This window comes from Poecilia reticulata, linkage group LG18, assembly GCF_000633615.1.
Source record: "Poecilia reticulata strain Guanapo linkage group LG18, Guppy_female_1.0+MT, whole genome shotgun sequence".
Lineage (NCBI taxonomy): Eukaryota > Metazoa > Chordata > Actinopteri > Cyprinodontiformes > Poeciliidae > Poecilia > Poecilia reticulata.
In genome coordinates, this window is record NC_024348.1 from 4,191,187 (window position 1) to 4,207,849 (window position 16,663).

Genomic DNA, 16,663 nt, shown 5'->3' on the forward strand with positions numbered 1-16,663 from the left:
TTTGTCTCTGAAAATCTCATCCCCCAAAATAGAACATGTCTATTTATATTAACCGCTTTTGGCAAAATTTGCTCTACACTTGATTTGTGCAAACGGCTCCCAGGCCTCACTTTGGACATGCCTGGCTTAAAAGATGTGAATATTTTTTCTACCCATTATATGTAAAATCATAGAATTTAAGGGAGGAATGTTTTGTATAACTTGTGATGTTTTTTCTTATTGAAAGAAATTAATATTTAGGTGGGAAATTAGGCTAACAATAGAAAGGCTCTCAAGAAATTGCTTGAAACCAGTGCCACATGTGGTCAAGAAATGCTTAGAAAATGTTAAGCATGTTTTAAACTTAAATAATTTTATTATTTAAAAAATCTGGATGTATAATGTACTGGAAAAGCATATAGATGAATAATTTAACACCTTTCAGTATTATCATTTAATTTACATTATTCAGGCTTATTTTTTACATTATTTTTATTTTATAGCTTCTAGTCGTTTGAAGCAAAATTTAAATTAATCTTCATATAAACAGTGTTTTTGTTCCGGTGAGTTGTAATGAAATGTGTTTTGATTCATCGTGCCAGAGTTTATATTCTATTCCATACGGTACTTTATCGCAGAGATATAATCGTGCTAAAAACAAAACAAAACAAAAAACAGGTAAATTGGCCAATGACTTCCCAGAATACAAAAGTCTGACTGGCCAATAGCAAGGCGTTTTATTAAGACATGCTATCCGGGATCGCTTTGTAAAATTTCGTCAGGCGCCATTTTGATTAAAGCATTAGGCGTAGGTCCCACGGACAACGCTATCAGAAATCTACGTTGTTTAAATTAAACTATTCTTGGCTGAATTTGTAGTTTATTGATTCAGAGCCATTTTTAAGGACATTTGAGTGAAAATGGCCACTGGAGCGAATGCAACTCCCCTCGGGAAGTTGCACCCCAGTATCGGTGCTAAACGCGGGTTTGACGCGGGGCCTGGTGCTGGCAACGGGTTGATGCCAGCTCCGGCACCCCCTGTGTCGTTCCCTTCTCTCCAGAGTTACCCGGGTACTATGCCGAGCACTGCTTTCTCTCCAGCGCACCAGTTTAGTCCAGGGACAGGTTTTTCGTCCCAGGCTCCACCACAACAAGGAGTGATATCCGGAATGACTAAAACGGGTAAGTTAGTGAAACCTTGTTAGCCTCATGTCGTCGCTTAGGCCGCATAACAGCCCCGGCCTTCATGAAATGGAGTCTGCATCGTCTGCTAACGTTTATTAGTTCACACAGCATTTGCAGCCGTGTTGTTACTGAGTGAACCTTTCCTCCTAAAGATTTGGATACATCAAGGAAACGTTTTAACTTCCTGAAAGTGAAATAACATCTAGCTGCATAATATAGCTTGTGTTCACAGATATATTCTATGACCCTGAAGTTAGCATCCTATATGGCACGTTAGTAAAGGGCTTTTCCAAGGGTGTGCTGTGGTGGTGCAGGGGTAAAGGGCTATTCCACATATTTAAAGGATTCTGGACTGCTTTTGTTTGGCTTCAGTTCGAAATCGTAAACTGTTTTCTTTCAACCCGTGGTTCATGTCCATTAGTTCTTTTGTTTTCTGGAGTAAAGTTTTGGGCTGCAACAAGATGCACTATTTTTTAGTCACTTTCCTTAAATAATGGTGGTAATTTTTGGGGGGATGAGGGGACATTTTTGGCAAAAATGACTTGTGCTGTTGTAGGAAAGTGAGGATTTTGAAAGGTTTAGTATGTTGGTGAACTTTTCAAAATGGTTATAATTGGAGATGTGCTGATCAGGTTTTTTCCTGCCGAAACCGATTCCGATAACTCACCGATGCCGATCACATAATTGTTATTTTTTAAATCATAAGCACTACGGTTACATTATATGGAAAACGGAACCATGAATTCACCTTAATTTAGACAAACTTTTTTTTAAATAACTTTTCCCAAGAAATAAACAAAACAGGCATTGTGCAAATTGTACTGGTATCGATAATACTATCTTTAACAGACTGAAAACATATGAAGAGGCTAAATAATGCAAAAAAGTCAAAATAAAACTTCTCAACATTGCCAAAAAATTCAAGTATAAAACTTAACATTCAAAGGTAAATACAGGATCCATTACAATAAACAATCCTGAGTTACTGAATGAAAACTTCCTGTTAGCATGGCGGCTAGCTGATTACTGCTAGTTCTGAGTGGCTGTTTCTGATTGAGTGGAGTAATTATGCAGAACAGGGAGGAGAGCAATTATTTTTTCAGAGATTATCTGTCTCATGTTAGGACAGCGAAAGTTTTAATACGTATGTAAAATTATTATTTTTTTAGGTTAGATGCTGCAGCTTTAAACAGATGTTCGGTGTGAGAGTCACTACCAGGTGGAGCAGAAGCGGCGCTCCGTCTGTGAAATATTACTACCTGTAGCGCGTAGCTGCGGTTCAACAGCGACAATAGAACCGCAGCTCGAAGACTTGAATAATTTTGCGGGTTATTTGTTTAGCTTTCTGACTGTCATGCTAATCCAGGTGAGTGTAGCTGTGCGCTGCTTTACCTGCTATCTGATCCTCCATGTCTTTTTTACTGCAGTGAGCCTCGATATAGCCAAACTCTGTCACTTGTTTTTATGCCATATTAACTTCGTTGTGTTGATGCATTTTGAAGTGCTTCAATTTTCCGCCGCAACATGCAAACTTCCCCATTCACTCAATGCGTCATAGTTCCACACGACATCGCTTAGGATTTGTTGCTGTGCGTTTGCTCAATGTCAAGGAAAGAGGAGACCAGCTGCACAGGCAGGCTGCCAAATGAGATGCAGGTGATCGGTTTGTGTGATCGGCAACAAGAGACCATGATCGGTGATCACCGATTATATTTTTTCACGGAAATCGGCCGATTATGATCAGTGGCCGATCGATCGGCACACCTCTAGTTATAAATAAATGCATTGATTTAAAATGACATTAATATGGCATTTGTACCAAGGAGATGCGTCTCGGTGGCTAGAAATTTAAACAGTTTCACCATCGGAAAAGTTGCAGCTGTTTTGTGAGAATATTATTACCTGTAAAAACAACAGTGGACAGTCACAAAAAGGCTCCCTGTTCAAAGTAAGCATTATGGTTCCACTTTGAAATGTAGATTAAAAACTAACTTAATCAAACTTTGTTTACAACCAATTATGAAATTGTCCATTTTTTTTTAAGTTAAATAAATATATAAATAAAACACACATTAACAAACTTTTTCTAAGTTTCATTGTGCTTTTGATATGTCTTGTGTTCATTTAGGGCTGTCTTGATTAAAGTATCTATAGCTGATCCTGCAGTGTATCACTGAAAAGTTTGACATATTGGAATTTTATTTTGTTAGATTTTGGCCAAAAGAAAAGGAAAAAGAGTCGATGGAGCAGTGAGACCCCAGATCAGAAGACGGTCATTCCAGGAATGCCCACTGTCATTCCCCCTGGACTCACCCGAGACCAGGAAAGAGCTTATATAGGTAAATGCTAATTATCTTCTATCAAATATGGCTGTAACTGGTATTTGTGATATGCCTCATTAATTGCATTTAAAGTTCTTGTTTTCTGATGTCATCAGTGTTACTGTTATTTATTGTTTGCTGAGTTCCCAGCAGCTGGAGTGGTCCAAAAGTATCATTTGAAATATACGTAGCTAACATTTTAAATCAAATATTTTTTTCAAAGTAATATATAATTTATATATTTTAAGTGTGCATGTAAAATATTGCTCCAGCTGCGGAAACAAAGCAAAAGAAAATCCTGATGAGCAATAATTATTATAAATGTTAATGTAAGATGTTATGATGGTTATTTCTCTGCAAGTTTTTTTGCTATGTTCTGTAGCCTTTTGGTTTGCATACCATTGGACACCATTAACAAGAGCTTGTGATGGATGAATTAAAAAAACCTGTCTGATCAGAGTAGCCCCACCCCCCTCCAGAACAATCATGTTACTTGAGTGAAAATGGAGCCTGTAAAGTGTTTGGCCCAAAAGCAGTTTGTGCTGGTGATGAGTAACAGAATCAGGACGTAAATCTAAGGAAAGGGCTGGCCTCTACTGCAACCAGATGAGAACTGTAGCACATCAGTGTTAATCCAGTTATAGAAACTGATGATGCTATCAATGCACAAAGGAACAACTGGATGTATAAATGATTGAAGTTTTAATATTTGGTTTGACATCTGGAAGCAGCATAGCTTAATTCAGTAGGACTAAAATACTGAATTCAAAGAATTTTATTTTTACATGTATGAATGTTAACTGTAGGAGGGGAAATGTTATGAAGAAAAAAAGTAACTAAATTGCATTGCTTGACTTCTCAGTCTGCTTGCACTACATGTTCAATTTAACCAGTTTCATTGTAAGCTGTTCCCAGGAGGAAACATTTCTCCCACAGGAACAAATGTTGAACTATTTTAAATTAAATGAGTCCCTTGTCTGTAACTAACACCAGTATTGACTTTGTCCCCTCATTGGTAATGGTTGTTCTTCACTGGTATGTAAACATCCATCTGTATCCACCCTCCTTGTCACACTTAGTTTGCTCATGAAGTAGATCCCCTAAAACAAGAGTTTCAGAATGAAATTGTTGTGAACATCGAGTTACAGGATGCGTATCCACCTCTTTAACTCAGAATAATCACCTAAAGGATTAATGAATCTGTGTTCAAGGGGATACTCCTTTCCGTTTCTCATAATGTGCATGAAATGTCTGATCTATTCCTTTCTTCATTTCCTCCTGAATATGAGACTTGTCTTTGTGTCACAGCAGCCCCTCAGTGTTAGATCTGTGGACTGCCAAATGTGACTGTAATCACCTGTTCTGTTACTGAAACTTGCAACAACAAAAAAAAACAAAAAAAAAAACCCAACAAATTGACCAAGTTTGTCCTTAAAATGCCGAAGCCTTTAAACCGAGTGCAGCTGTGCACGTGGAAGTCAACCCCAGCCTTGTTTGAAGTATTGATGAGGTGGCAGGCATTTTTAGGAACCATGGTTCATCATTTGACATGTTCTCATGCTTAATCATTGTGGAACAAAGGTTGGTTGTCTGTAACCCTAATTGAAATGATCTCACAGGCATATTCATTGTGATCACAATGTGTGCGTAGCACCAGAAAGGACTCCAGCTTTCTGCTGTAGTCTTACCATGTTGATTTGATCTCCCTTTTTAACAGACTCACCAATTGTCTTTACTGCAGTAGTGATTGAGACTTTGCTCTCTGAAGTGCAGAGCACTCTCTCTCTGATGTTGCTGTGGTAACCACATTTCTCTCCATCCTTGTTTTCTTTCCTAACCTGAATTCTTCCAGTCCAACTGCAGATTGAAGACCTGACTCGTAAACTGCGTACAGGAGACCTGGGAATCCCTGTTAACCCTGAGGACAGGTTGGAAAAGATTAAACCCTCAAACAGTAACACTTTCTCTACCTTTTGCCTATTTGGAAGACTAATGTTGATTTTTCACTATAAATGTTTGTTTTATTTTATATTAGTGTTAGCTAAAAAGGTCTAAGGTTTATTTATCTACCTCCTCACTGACTGTTTAGAAAAATTGAGGTCTTGATTTGTTTGAGAGCTCAGGTCCAAAAAGGTGCAATAAAGAATATAATTGGTAATTGTAGCCAGAATTATTTAGCTTTTTAAAAAAGTTAGTTTTATCAATGACTTGACGGTTCAATATTGCTACTGAATTACATCTGTAAAACTCGAATGATGTGAAAATGCTTTGAATGAGTTTAAACCAAACATTTTTCTATTTATTAAAGACTAAATGTAAACTTTATGAATAAATGGTGTGTTGCCTCAACATCTCCAGCTTTATGTGGGGGGCGTACAACATGCTGTAGCATCTGGGCAAAATTCCATCTTGTGTTAAAACAGAGGATACGATGTAGACAGAAAAGGCACGTCGTCATTTAATAACCTGTGCAGTGGAGGCTCTGAGTTGGGGCTGGGCGATATAGCTTCAAAATTGAACCTGATTCTCCCCTTTAAAGGGAAGTTACAAATGATAAAATATTTTTTTAAAAACTTGCTTTTATTTCAATGATCACTTGTGGTTGGTTGATCAGAATTTGTGAAAATACAAAGTAAAAAAGAAAAAAAGACAGGCTGACAATGAGTAAACAATGAGTAAACGTGTAAATTAAATACCAATTTAACAGAATGTAAATTTTTGTAAGCAACAAAGTTGATAAAATCGCCCAGCCCTACTCTGAATGTAAATGTAACTTGTTGAAACACATTCTGATCTTTTTTTTTTTATGGAATTTTGATTCCTGGCTAAAAATAATGGAATTTAAAATAATGGATTCCAAACCTACAGGCCCTCTTCACCATGATAGCCGTTAGTTCTGTGCTAAAAGTATTGGCTTATGCAAAAATAAACTAGAAAAAGGAAATTATGGACAGTTGGGACACCCATCTGACATGAAGTTGATTATGGTAATGTTATTAGGTGTTCTACTTCGGTTTATTGAGCTTTTCCACACAGAATATAAATACATATTTCTTTCTGAATGATTTTTTTTTTTTTTTTTTTCAAATATTTTGTATTGTATTTGTAGATGACAAAAACAGCAGAACATAAACAAATACTAACATACCACCCACCCCCAGTGGAGAGAGCTGTAAAAGGGAGAATAAACTTTTCATATTTATTAGAGATGTGCCGATCAGGTTTTTTCCTGCCAATACCGTTATCGATCACCCATGAGGGCCGATCACCGATACCGATCACATAATTATTATTTTTTTAATCATAAACACTACCTGTTACATTATGTGGAAAAAGGAACCATGAATTCACCTTAATTTAGACAAAAACTTGGTTTTTAATAACTTTTTCCAAGAAGAAAACTGAACAAAACAGGCATTGTGCAAATTGTACTGCTATCGGTAATACTATCTTTAACAGACTGATAACATATGAAGTCTCTGAAGAGGCTAAATAATGTAAAGAGCCAAAATAAAACCTCAACATTGCCAAAAAAATTAAAGTATAAAACTTGGCATTCAAAGGTAAATACAGGATTCATTACAACAAACAATCCTGAGTTACTGAATGAAAACTTCCTGATAGCATGGCGGCTTGCTGATTACTGCTAGTTCTGAGTGGCTGTTTCTGACTGAGCGGAGTAATTATGCAGAACAGGGAGGAGATTGATTATATTTTTTAGAGATTATCTGTCTGATGTTAGGACAGCGAAAGTTTTAATACGTATGTAAAATGTATTTTTTTAGGTTAGATGCTGCAGCTTTAAGCAGAGGTTCGGTGTGAGAGTCACTACCAGGTGGAGCAGAAGCGGCGCTCCGTCTGTGAAATATTACTACCTGTAGCGCGTAGCAGAGGTTCAACAGCGAGAGCAGAACCAGCGTCTTACATCGCAGCTCGAAGACTTAAATAATTTTGCGGGTTATTTGTTTAGCTTTCTGACCGTCATGCTAATCCGGGTGAGTGTTTGTAGCTGTGCGCTGCTTTACCTGCTATCTGATCCTCCATATGTCTTTTTTACTGCAGTGAGCCTCGATGTAGCCAAACTCYGTCAGGTATGGCATAGTTTTTATGTCGTATTAGCTTCGTTGTGTTGATGCATTTTGACGTGCTTCAATTTTCGGCCTCAACACGCAAACGTCCCCATTCACTCAGTGCGTTTTAGTTCAACATCGCTTAGGATTTGTTGCTGCGCGTTTGCGCAGTGTGAAGGAAAGAGACCAGCTGCACAGGCAGGCTGCGAAATGAGATGCAGGTGATCGGTATCGGCAACAAGAGCCAATGATCGCCAATCACCGATCATGCACTTTTTCACGAAAATCGGCCCGACTATGATCAGTGACCGATTGATCGGCACACCTCTAATATTTATACATGTAGGAAGGTAAAAATAAGCTGTGGCCAGTAAATATCAATGACCTAAACAAATATAGACTGTAATATATCTGAGTTGAGTTTTACATTTAAAAGATGAAGCTTAGAGATCATCAGATCTGTATGGAATAGACCAAGTTATTAGCAATTTAAGGCATATGAGGCCTTAAATTGAAGATTTGAAAAATGTGTCAAAAGCATTTAGAATTTAGTAAATTTTTCCATGCAGAATGTTTCTTTAGAGTTTATAACTATTTAGCATCTCACCTTTTGTCAGATAGTAACTTCCTTTTTTTTTTTTTAAATCCTTTGCTTGGATAAAGAGTTCAGGCTGTCACAGTAAACAACCAGTCAGAGGGATGCCAACAACAAGGCAATTTATCAAAGTTGTGTTATAATTTCAAGTTATTCATGGATATTATTGCAGTTTATGCAAACACAGTTTATTAAATCTATAAATGACATGTCAGCACTTGTCTTTTTTTTTTTTTTTTTTACTTTTCCATGGTTAGAAACATTTAAACATTTTCATTTGAATAGCCTTAGTTTTTTGTTAGCGACTTGCCAAACACCAGGGCCAAGCTTCACATTTCAGTTCATATTTTACAAGCCAAGGTCATTTCTTATTTGCTGCTACCCACCATGGTCCTCGGTGTAAATGACTACAGATTTATTTGTCAATAACCACTTGAAGGAAATGCAAAGGTTCTGTAGCTGTTTGCATGAATTGCTTTGATATCTTTTGAGATAAGAATCATTTTGAGAAATGGAAATCCATGCTAGACATGGCTCTGTTCTGATTGGTCAGTTTTCTGGAAGATGCCAGAGTGATCCACTACTGCTAAAACATTACTGTTCATAACCTCGTTAATGTTTCAGAAAAAAAAACACTAAACTGTCACTTTAATGTTAAGGATTCTGTGCCACATGTCTGATGTGAGCAGTTAGTTTACCTTTTTGCTGCATTGTTTACATTTTGGCACACAGCTGGATGTGCTAGAGCAACACCTGGAGCCCAATATCCAAATCGTTTTGTCACAGGAAAACAAAAAGAGGAACAATTTAATGAACAAAGAAAATAATTTTTAAAAACTAAAGGTCTCTGAGGTAGTGTACATAGGAATTTAGAATGAAATGCTTGTTGGTTTGAATGCCATGAGGCTAAAGCAGAGGAGAAAAGGACATTCAGGATGTAAATGTTTATTCTTAATAGAGGCTTGAAATGAGCACCGAGTCACAATAATTTGAGTCATTTGTTAAACTTCAACACAATTAGAAACCATTCTAGAAATCCAACTTTTTTTTTACCCAAAATTTTAATTGTCTTTGAAAATGGAAGACTGAGAAAATGGAAGGTTCTTCTTTGTTGCAGGAATTATGGCTCTCCAATACCTTTTTATGTTTTGAATGAAATGGGAAGAAATTCTCAAAATAAATACAGTAAGGTTCAGTTGAAGAACTAAGGGTGCGTTCACACTGCAGCCTGAAGTGATCCAATTCCGATTTTTTTGCAGGGGCCGTTTACACTGCCAAGAATGCAACTTGTATGTGTTCTTCATTGTGAACGGGCAAACAACCTGAAAATATCCCGCATGTGCACTAGAGGGCGCAATATCCCTCTATTGCCAGTGTTTGAGTTCCTAGCAAGTACATCCGCCATCAAAAGAAGTAGTGCTCAGTGTTTGCGGAAGTAAACATGGAGGCTAACAGCAGAGCTTAGCGTATATATTTGAAGTTGTCCAACCGGAGCAGCATATTAACAACTTAATCCTCATTATAGTCCGTCATAGTTGTTTTTCTTCCCTCTTGCGCGTATCAGGACACAGAATAGTGAGATTTGTTGAGTATCAGTGATGTTCAGTTCGGACGAATGCGGCCTGGACTTTAGGTCGCATTTGAATCGGATACATATCGTATATGGGTCACATTCAGACTGTCATGAATAGATCAGATACAAGTTGCATTACATCAAAAAAAAAGGGAATTGGGTCACTTCAGGCTGCAGTGTGAAGGTGTAAAAGAAAACGTGAACTGTTTGATTCTTGGGTTTAAAAAAATTATTTGTTAAAATTAATGTTTAATAATGTAGTTGGGTCAGTACCAGAGCAAATAAAATATTTTGGGATATCTCCACCTTATTCATTTTGCTTAATGGTGGAATTTTATGCTTCAGTTTTGGCCACAGCCACAGTTTGACCCACTTTCTGTACTGTCTGATTTATAGCACCATGTAAACTAATGACAATATACTACATGTGTTGAATGGTTTCTGTTGAAGCAGGATTTTGGCAGAAAGTATATCGACTTGAACATATTTTGGGGTAAATTAGCTCAGATAATTTGGATTTTTTTTTGGAAACATTAACCTTTTGACTTTTTTTTATTTTATGATGATTATTTTAAGTTTTTGCCAGTGTTTGAGTTCCTAGTGAGTACAAAGCATATAACAGGACAGTGAGGAAGATTGGAAATGAGCGATTTATTGCTGGTCATCTGAGTTTTTCCTAACATACGCCTTTAAACAATTCCCTGCAGTGAAGGGGACTGTATTCCCCTTTTCCCTTTGGACTCTTGAGATCTGGAAGAAACTGGGCAGAGCTGTGCTTGTTTTAGAAGTGGCCAGTCTGTAACGTAGGGTCATAAAGCATCTGTTTTTACAGGAAGTGACTTGCCCTCAGTGTGTCCACTTGACCTCTGCTAGTTAAAGCCACTTGAACTTGCACACTGTGTTAGTTTCTCAGACATTTCCACAGCATCCAAAACATAAGAAGAACCGCAGCAGTCCTGTGAACCATCCCCTTGTCCAACGTAAGAGAAACGGCTCGGGAGATGTTACAGGTTGTCACCGTTGAAAGGAAAACTTCCCCATTTCCCCCAACTCTTCACATGGACACAAAAGCTGCTCTCTGTTAAGAGAGCCTAGGAACATGTGGATATCTAATCCTAATTCCTTTCCTCTAACCCAAATTACCCCACGTCAATCTAACTCTTTTTCAAGTGCAGGGCCTTCTTAACACGCCAACACAGGTTTTCAGCTTCCACGGAGAGGTACGGCCCTCTACCACCACGTCAGCACCAAGCACTCGTCAAAGCCAGCGACCCTGCTTAGCATTCTAAATTTTGCTTTGGTTTTTACCTTTTACCTGTGCTTTGTGGGCCAAAAATCCTGTATGCAGGTGTAGTTCTGACTTTATTTATACATTTTTTAGATGCAGTGCCACTCAAAAGCTTGGACAAACCCACTCATGTGCTTTTTAATGAGTGACTGTGTCCAGACTGGAGACTGGCGTGGGCTTTTTTTCTTTTCTCTATTGTATGTTTCTTCTGTTGATGCCCCTCCATTTTACTGGGTTAATTACCTCTAAACCGTTTTGGTTGCCACCATCTAACAATGAATGGTATGACAGAATGGACTCTTAACCTTTTACATGTCAGTGCATACTTCTTTTTGCTTAGTTTTGCTTTTGCACTGACCATGAGTCCAACTAAATCTCTTTAAGATGCAAATTGTCCCAACATTCTGAAGTCATAGTCAGCTTTAGGGAGCCTGTTTGGTTGTAGATGGAAGAGCTTCTGCTTGTAGAAAGGCGTCATTGTTGTGCGTCTTGTATTTTGTCTCCTTGTAGGTCTCCTTCTCCAGAGCCCATCTACAACAGTGAGGGCAAAAGGCTGAACACCCGCGAGTATCGCACTAGGAAGAAGATTGAGGAGGAGCGCCACTCGCTCATCACAGAAATGATTGCTCTCAACCCCGACTTCAAGCCTCCAGCTGACTACAAGTATGTCCTTTACCTGACTCCCCTTCAAGAATTGTAATTTGTAGAACAGGGAGTCTTGCAATATGCAGATTCTACATGTACATTTAATTCACTTGCACCTCTTTCTGATGTTTTACTCAATTAAAATCAAACATGAAATCTTTTTTAGTAGTACACCAATTGCATTTTTTTAAATTAAATTGAGTATTTTTTGTTTTGTTTTTTGTTTTTGGCAAAGTTGACAAAAAAACTGATTAAACAAATTGCAGTTTTATCAGTTGTCCAATTCATCAGTGCACTTGGTTCTTTTAGGTTTTGAGCATTAACATTTTAGGAACCACATTAGTAACTCCCTGATGCTATGGAGCTCCCAGCAACAGATGTCATTGAGAATGTCCTTACAGCACCAGCCATACAGTCATATGTAACATGAGATGTATATATTTGGATAGAAGTCATTATAGAGATGCAGCAGAAGATTTGGTGTCAGGTTTCTGACACCATGCTCCAAATAGAATTCATTAAAACCCAGTCTTTCTGTTAACTGCTCCTAGTGATCAATGTTTGCATAGAAAGAAAGAAAAAAGAATTCTCTTGTAAACTTTTAGTTTTTCAGAAAACTGTCGCTTTCTCTCTGTAAACGTTTTCCGTGTTTCCCCTTCAGGCCTCCAGCCACCAGAGTGAGCGACAAAGTTATGATCCCCCAAGATGAATACCCTGAAATCAACTTTGTGGGTTTGCTCATTGGGCCCCGGTAAGCTGGTGTTGCTCACTCATATATGTTAACTGTGTTATTCTTTATGCTCCCTCTTGGTTTATGTTAGATGTTTTATGTTAAAATTCTGATGTTTTCCTGTTTTTAGTGGCAACACTCTGAAGAACATTGAGAAAGAATGCTGTGCTAAGATCATGATCAGAGGAAAAGGTTCTGTGAAGGAAGGGAAAGTCGGTCGTAAAGATGGCCAGATGCTGCCTGGTGAGGACGAGCCGCTGCACGCCCTGGTCACTGCTAACACCATGGAGAACGTCAAGAAGGCTGTGGAACAGGTTGGCTCCAGAGGGACACGCTGCCAGCAGATCAGCCTGCATTTAGTTGAACAGCTTTGTATCAACTAATATTCCAATTTGTGTTCAGATTCGTAACATCCTGAAGCAGGGCATCGAGACACCTGAGGATCAGAACGACCTGAGAAAGATGCAGCTGAGGGAGCTAGCCAGGCTCAACGGCACCCTGAGGGAGGACGATAACAGGTCGGTGCTGTTTTGGTTCCCAGAGTCTGATCGTTCAGTCTGAGTTGGCACCTCTGAAGAGAAGCTGCTTGTTTGTAGGATCCTCCGTCCCTGGCAGAACTCCGAGCCCCGCAGCATCACCAATACCACCCTCTGTACCAAATGTGGAGGAGCTGGTCATATTTCATCTGACTGCAAGTACACCAGGTAATGGTGGGCAAGGCTGTGCATGCTGCTGCTTCCATCTGCAGAGTTCAGCAGCGTTTCCTATTTGTTTGTGCAGCACCTTTGCAGGCCAGAGAGCAACAGGGGGAGAGCCCCCCCAGTCGGCCCAGGACAAGGCCCGTATGGACAAGGAGTATCTATCCCTCATGGCGGAGCTGGGGGAGGCCCCGTTGCCGTCTTCAGGAGGAGGACACTCCAGCAGTCCAGCAGGAGCCCCCCGAACCTCTGGACCAAACAGCAACCAGCCTCCTCCGGTTAGTGTCAGTCCCAGGTCCTCACTCTGATTGGCTCAGAGGGGTGTGTTCATTGACTCGTTTTGTTCTACAGAACCGGCCGCCCTGGATGAGCTCTGGTCCCACTGAGAACAGGAACTATCCTGGCATGGGAGGGCCCACGGGGCCTGGAGGCCCTCAGAGCTTCCCTCCTCCCATGCCCAACATGGGAGGACCACCTATGCCTCCCAACCCTAATGGCATGCCTCCACCCTGGATGCAGCCCCCTCCACCTCCAATGGGTCAGGGACCGGCTCCTCACGGACACCCCATGGGTGAGACTCTCATGTTCTGCTACATTAGTTTCATTTTTGATGGCATTTTGTATTTAAAACTAGTGGACTCAAGTAAAAAAAAAAAAAAATCAAGTTAATAGCAGGGTCTATAAATAATCAAACTCTTCAAACGAAATAAGCAACATTTTCAATTCAAACCATTTTTTGCTTCTAAATCGGGCAATGTTCACACTGCAGCCTGCAGTGGAAATGTGAACAACCATGCATTAAAATTCAGATTTCCCAAAAAGTCGGAATGGAGTATTAAAGCTTGCAGTGTGAACGTACTGTAAACATTCCTTAGTTTGGTCCTTATGTACATGACATGATGAGGAACGTTTTATCAATCACCATAATCTCACAATAACATTGTCAGACCATAAGCAGCTCTGAGGGCCGGACCACGGCTTCAAGCAACGGGCCTCTGAGATACATTGCTGTTAGTTTTATGTTGAAAGGTCAGAGGTCAGCCACAGAGCAGAGGCTGTGGAGCTGAAACTTTGGTGTGTTTCATTAGAGGGAATTAATTGTGACTTTTTCTCCTCCATTCAGGTCTGCTGCCACCTCCCATGGGTATAATGCCACCCCCACCTCCCCCTCCTGGCAATCAGCCCCCTCCTCCTCCATCTGCTCCCCTGCCACCATGGCAGCAGCAGGCTCCACCCCCACCTCCTACTAGCAGCATGGCAACAAGTACACCTCTACCTTGGCAACAGAGTAAGAGTTTCCACACTGTTATCCAGAAATCAGGTTGAGAGTATAGAATTGTGTGCTGGGACTTTATTAGGAAATAGAGAAGCACATGTGGAATTATTATGTAAATATTGTAAATGTAATTACTGTCAAATTCATGCCTGATCAGAGCAGCTCAGCCGTCTGTGAATAATCTAGTAAATATCAGATCACTTCTGGTCTTGACCTGACTGGCATGGCTAGCTAACGCCTGGTTCACATGGCAACGGCTTCAGAACCTGAGACCACACATGGTGATTGAACATTGTAGCTATAACAGGTTCAGTTGGAGAGTATGTGGTGTTCAGCCACATGGCCGGAGCAACATACCAACCGTTTTCACTCACCAACATTCAGATGTCGCACAGGAAATCTGGCAAAACCTCTTGAGACTAAACGTGAGTTCAGAGTAAACAAACATGGCTGACTGGGAAGAAGGAATGGCAATAGTTTGTGGATTATAACATAAAAAAACAATACAAAGACGTCTCCAATGTCCACTGGACTTGCAGTTGTTTTGTCTGTGTGTTGGATTCCCACACAGACAAGTGTGTGATGTTCTGCGCTCAGAACATCACACACTGCGACATCAGACCATGACATCCAACATGTTCATTATCCGCAGTTTGAGATCCTGCCAAGCAGACCAAATCACACTCAGCTCACCGCACACGGCAAGAAAATCTTTTAAGATTATCCAGACGGTTTGTCGTCGGACTTCTCCCTCTTTCTGTTAGATTGCGGGCTGATGAAGGCCATTAGCACTAAAAATTTTCTAAAAATAAAATGAAATAAAATCTTTAGAGCCATCTTAATAATCAGGGTGTCATTGTCAGAAGATCAAAATTGGGTCAAAAATCATCAAACATTTGTATGTGTTCAGGCCCAACCTGCAGCTCACAACATCTGATGTTTTTACAGATACCACCACCACCTCCAGCCCCGGCTCCGGCAGCCTGCCACCATGGCAACAGCCCCAACAGCCTGCGGTGTCTGCGGCCCAGCCGCCGCTACCCATGGGATCCCAGTCCATGGTTCCACCTCCCCCTGGAGTGCAGCCCCCACTGCCCCCTGGAGCCCCCCCACCGCCACCTCCTCCACCTCCAGGCTCAACCGGCATGATGTATGCCCCCCCACCACCACCACCACCCATGGACCCTTCTAACTTTGTCACCATGATGGGCATGGGGGTACCTGGCATGCCGCCCTTCGGCATGCCCCCAGCCCCCCCTCCACCTCCTCCACAGAACTAATCCTGCCACAGAAAAGTTTTCACATCCCCTGCAGAACATTACGCACCAGCTATCAACTGACTGATGCTTCATCCTGAACGTCCAAGTACTCAAAAGAAAAATCTACAAGCAGTGCTCTAATTTTATTGGTCCTCCATTTTGTTGCTGAAACAACAAAGTTCTGTTCATACAGATTGTAAAGTTGTGGAGTTTAGTTTATTCTCTGTTTTTAAAATTGGAACACGGGTTTTTGTGTGGATGTGAGCACAGGTTCCACCAAGCAGACGCGTCAACGTTGCTGCTGTTAGTCATCTTTCTCTGCTGAATCCATCAGACCGGATTCTGCAGTCAACTTCCTCTGGTTTCAACTTGCATGATTCACCTGAGACGCCTCATGCTCTGAAGTGACAAGTTTATATTTCTGTCCTGGCTTTGAGCTGAATAAGATGAATATTTTTGTAATAAGTGAAGTGTATGTTACTTGTGTAGACCATTTGTAGTTCTGAGTGGTTCTGAACAGGAAGGAGAGTCAAGTGTTTTGATGTTTGGTTCCATGGTGATGTGATGTGGCGTCCTGCTAACGTCCAGCTGTCTGAGAACATTCTCGATCCAGCAGCTCTGCTCTGACGACAATATTCACTCTTTCTGTCGCTTGTGCAAAGACCTGAATGTTTTTGTCCCTCAGGTTGATGGAGGAATTTTTGTTTTTCTGGCATAACTCCGTGTATTGAATGAAAACCTGTTGAAACCCTGCTTGGTTTAGTAATAAACTTATCAAAGTAACCTTTTTGTGCCCCTGGTTTCTCTTTTCATCCCTGTAAGGTCCTTTGTTTGCTTGCCAAGGATTTTTTTCCCCTTCCTCTTAAGGAACTCTTGGCTGCCTTTCCAAATGTTATGTAACAACAGGAATAGTTTTCTCTGTTCCTGTTGCTTTTTGACAGCAGACTTTGATTTTCATTTTGAAGCACTTGCTTCTTAATCAAACCATGTCAACCTAAACTACATAAAGAATGATTACTGACACTTTGTTTCGACAATGTGTGA

General features: G+C 40.3%; 1 protein-coding gene across 1 annotated transcript; it reads left to right on the forward strand.

Annotated features, from left to right (window-relative positions):
• Window positions 1–753: 753 nt before the first annotated feature.
• On the forward strand, window positions 754–16,402 carry sf1 (splicing factor 1). The gene is made up of 12 exons (XM_008434928.2): window positions 754–1,161; window positions 3,375–3,503; window positions 5,338–5,413; window positions 11,522–11,674; window positions 12,318–12,407; window positions 12,517–12,700; window positions 12,789–12,904; window positions 12,983–13,090; window positions 13,167–13,362; window positions 13,436–13,655; window positions 14,208–14,372; window positions 15,309–16,402. The coding sequence occupies exons 1-12, from the start codon at window positions 900–902 to the stop codon at window positions 15,638–15,640; spliced, it is 2,031 nt and encodes a 676-aa protein (XP_008433150.1). The 5' UTR covers window positions 754–899; the 3' UTR covers window positions 15,641–16,402.
• Window positions 16,403–16,663: the final 261 nt, after the last annotated feature.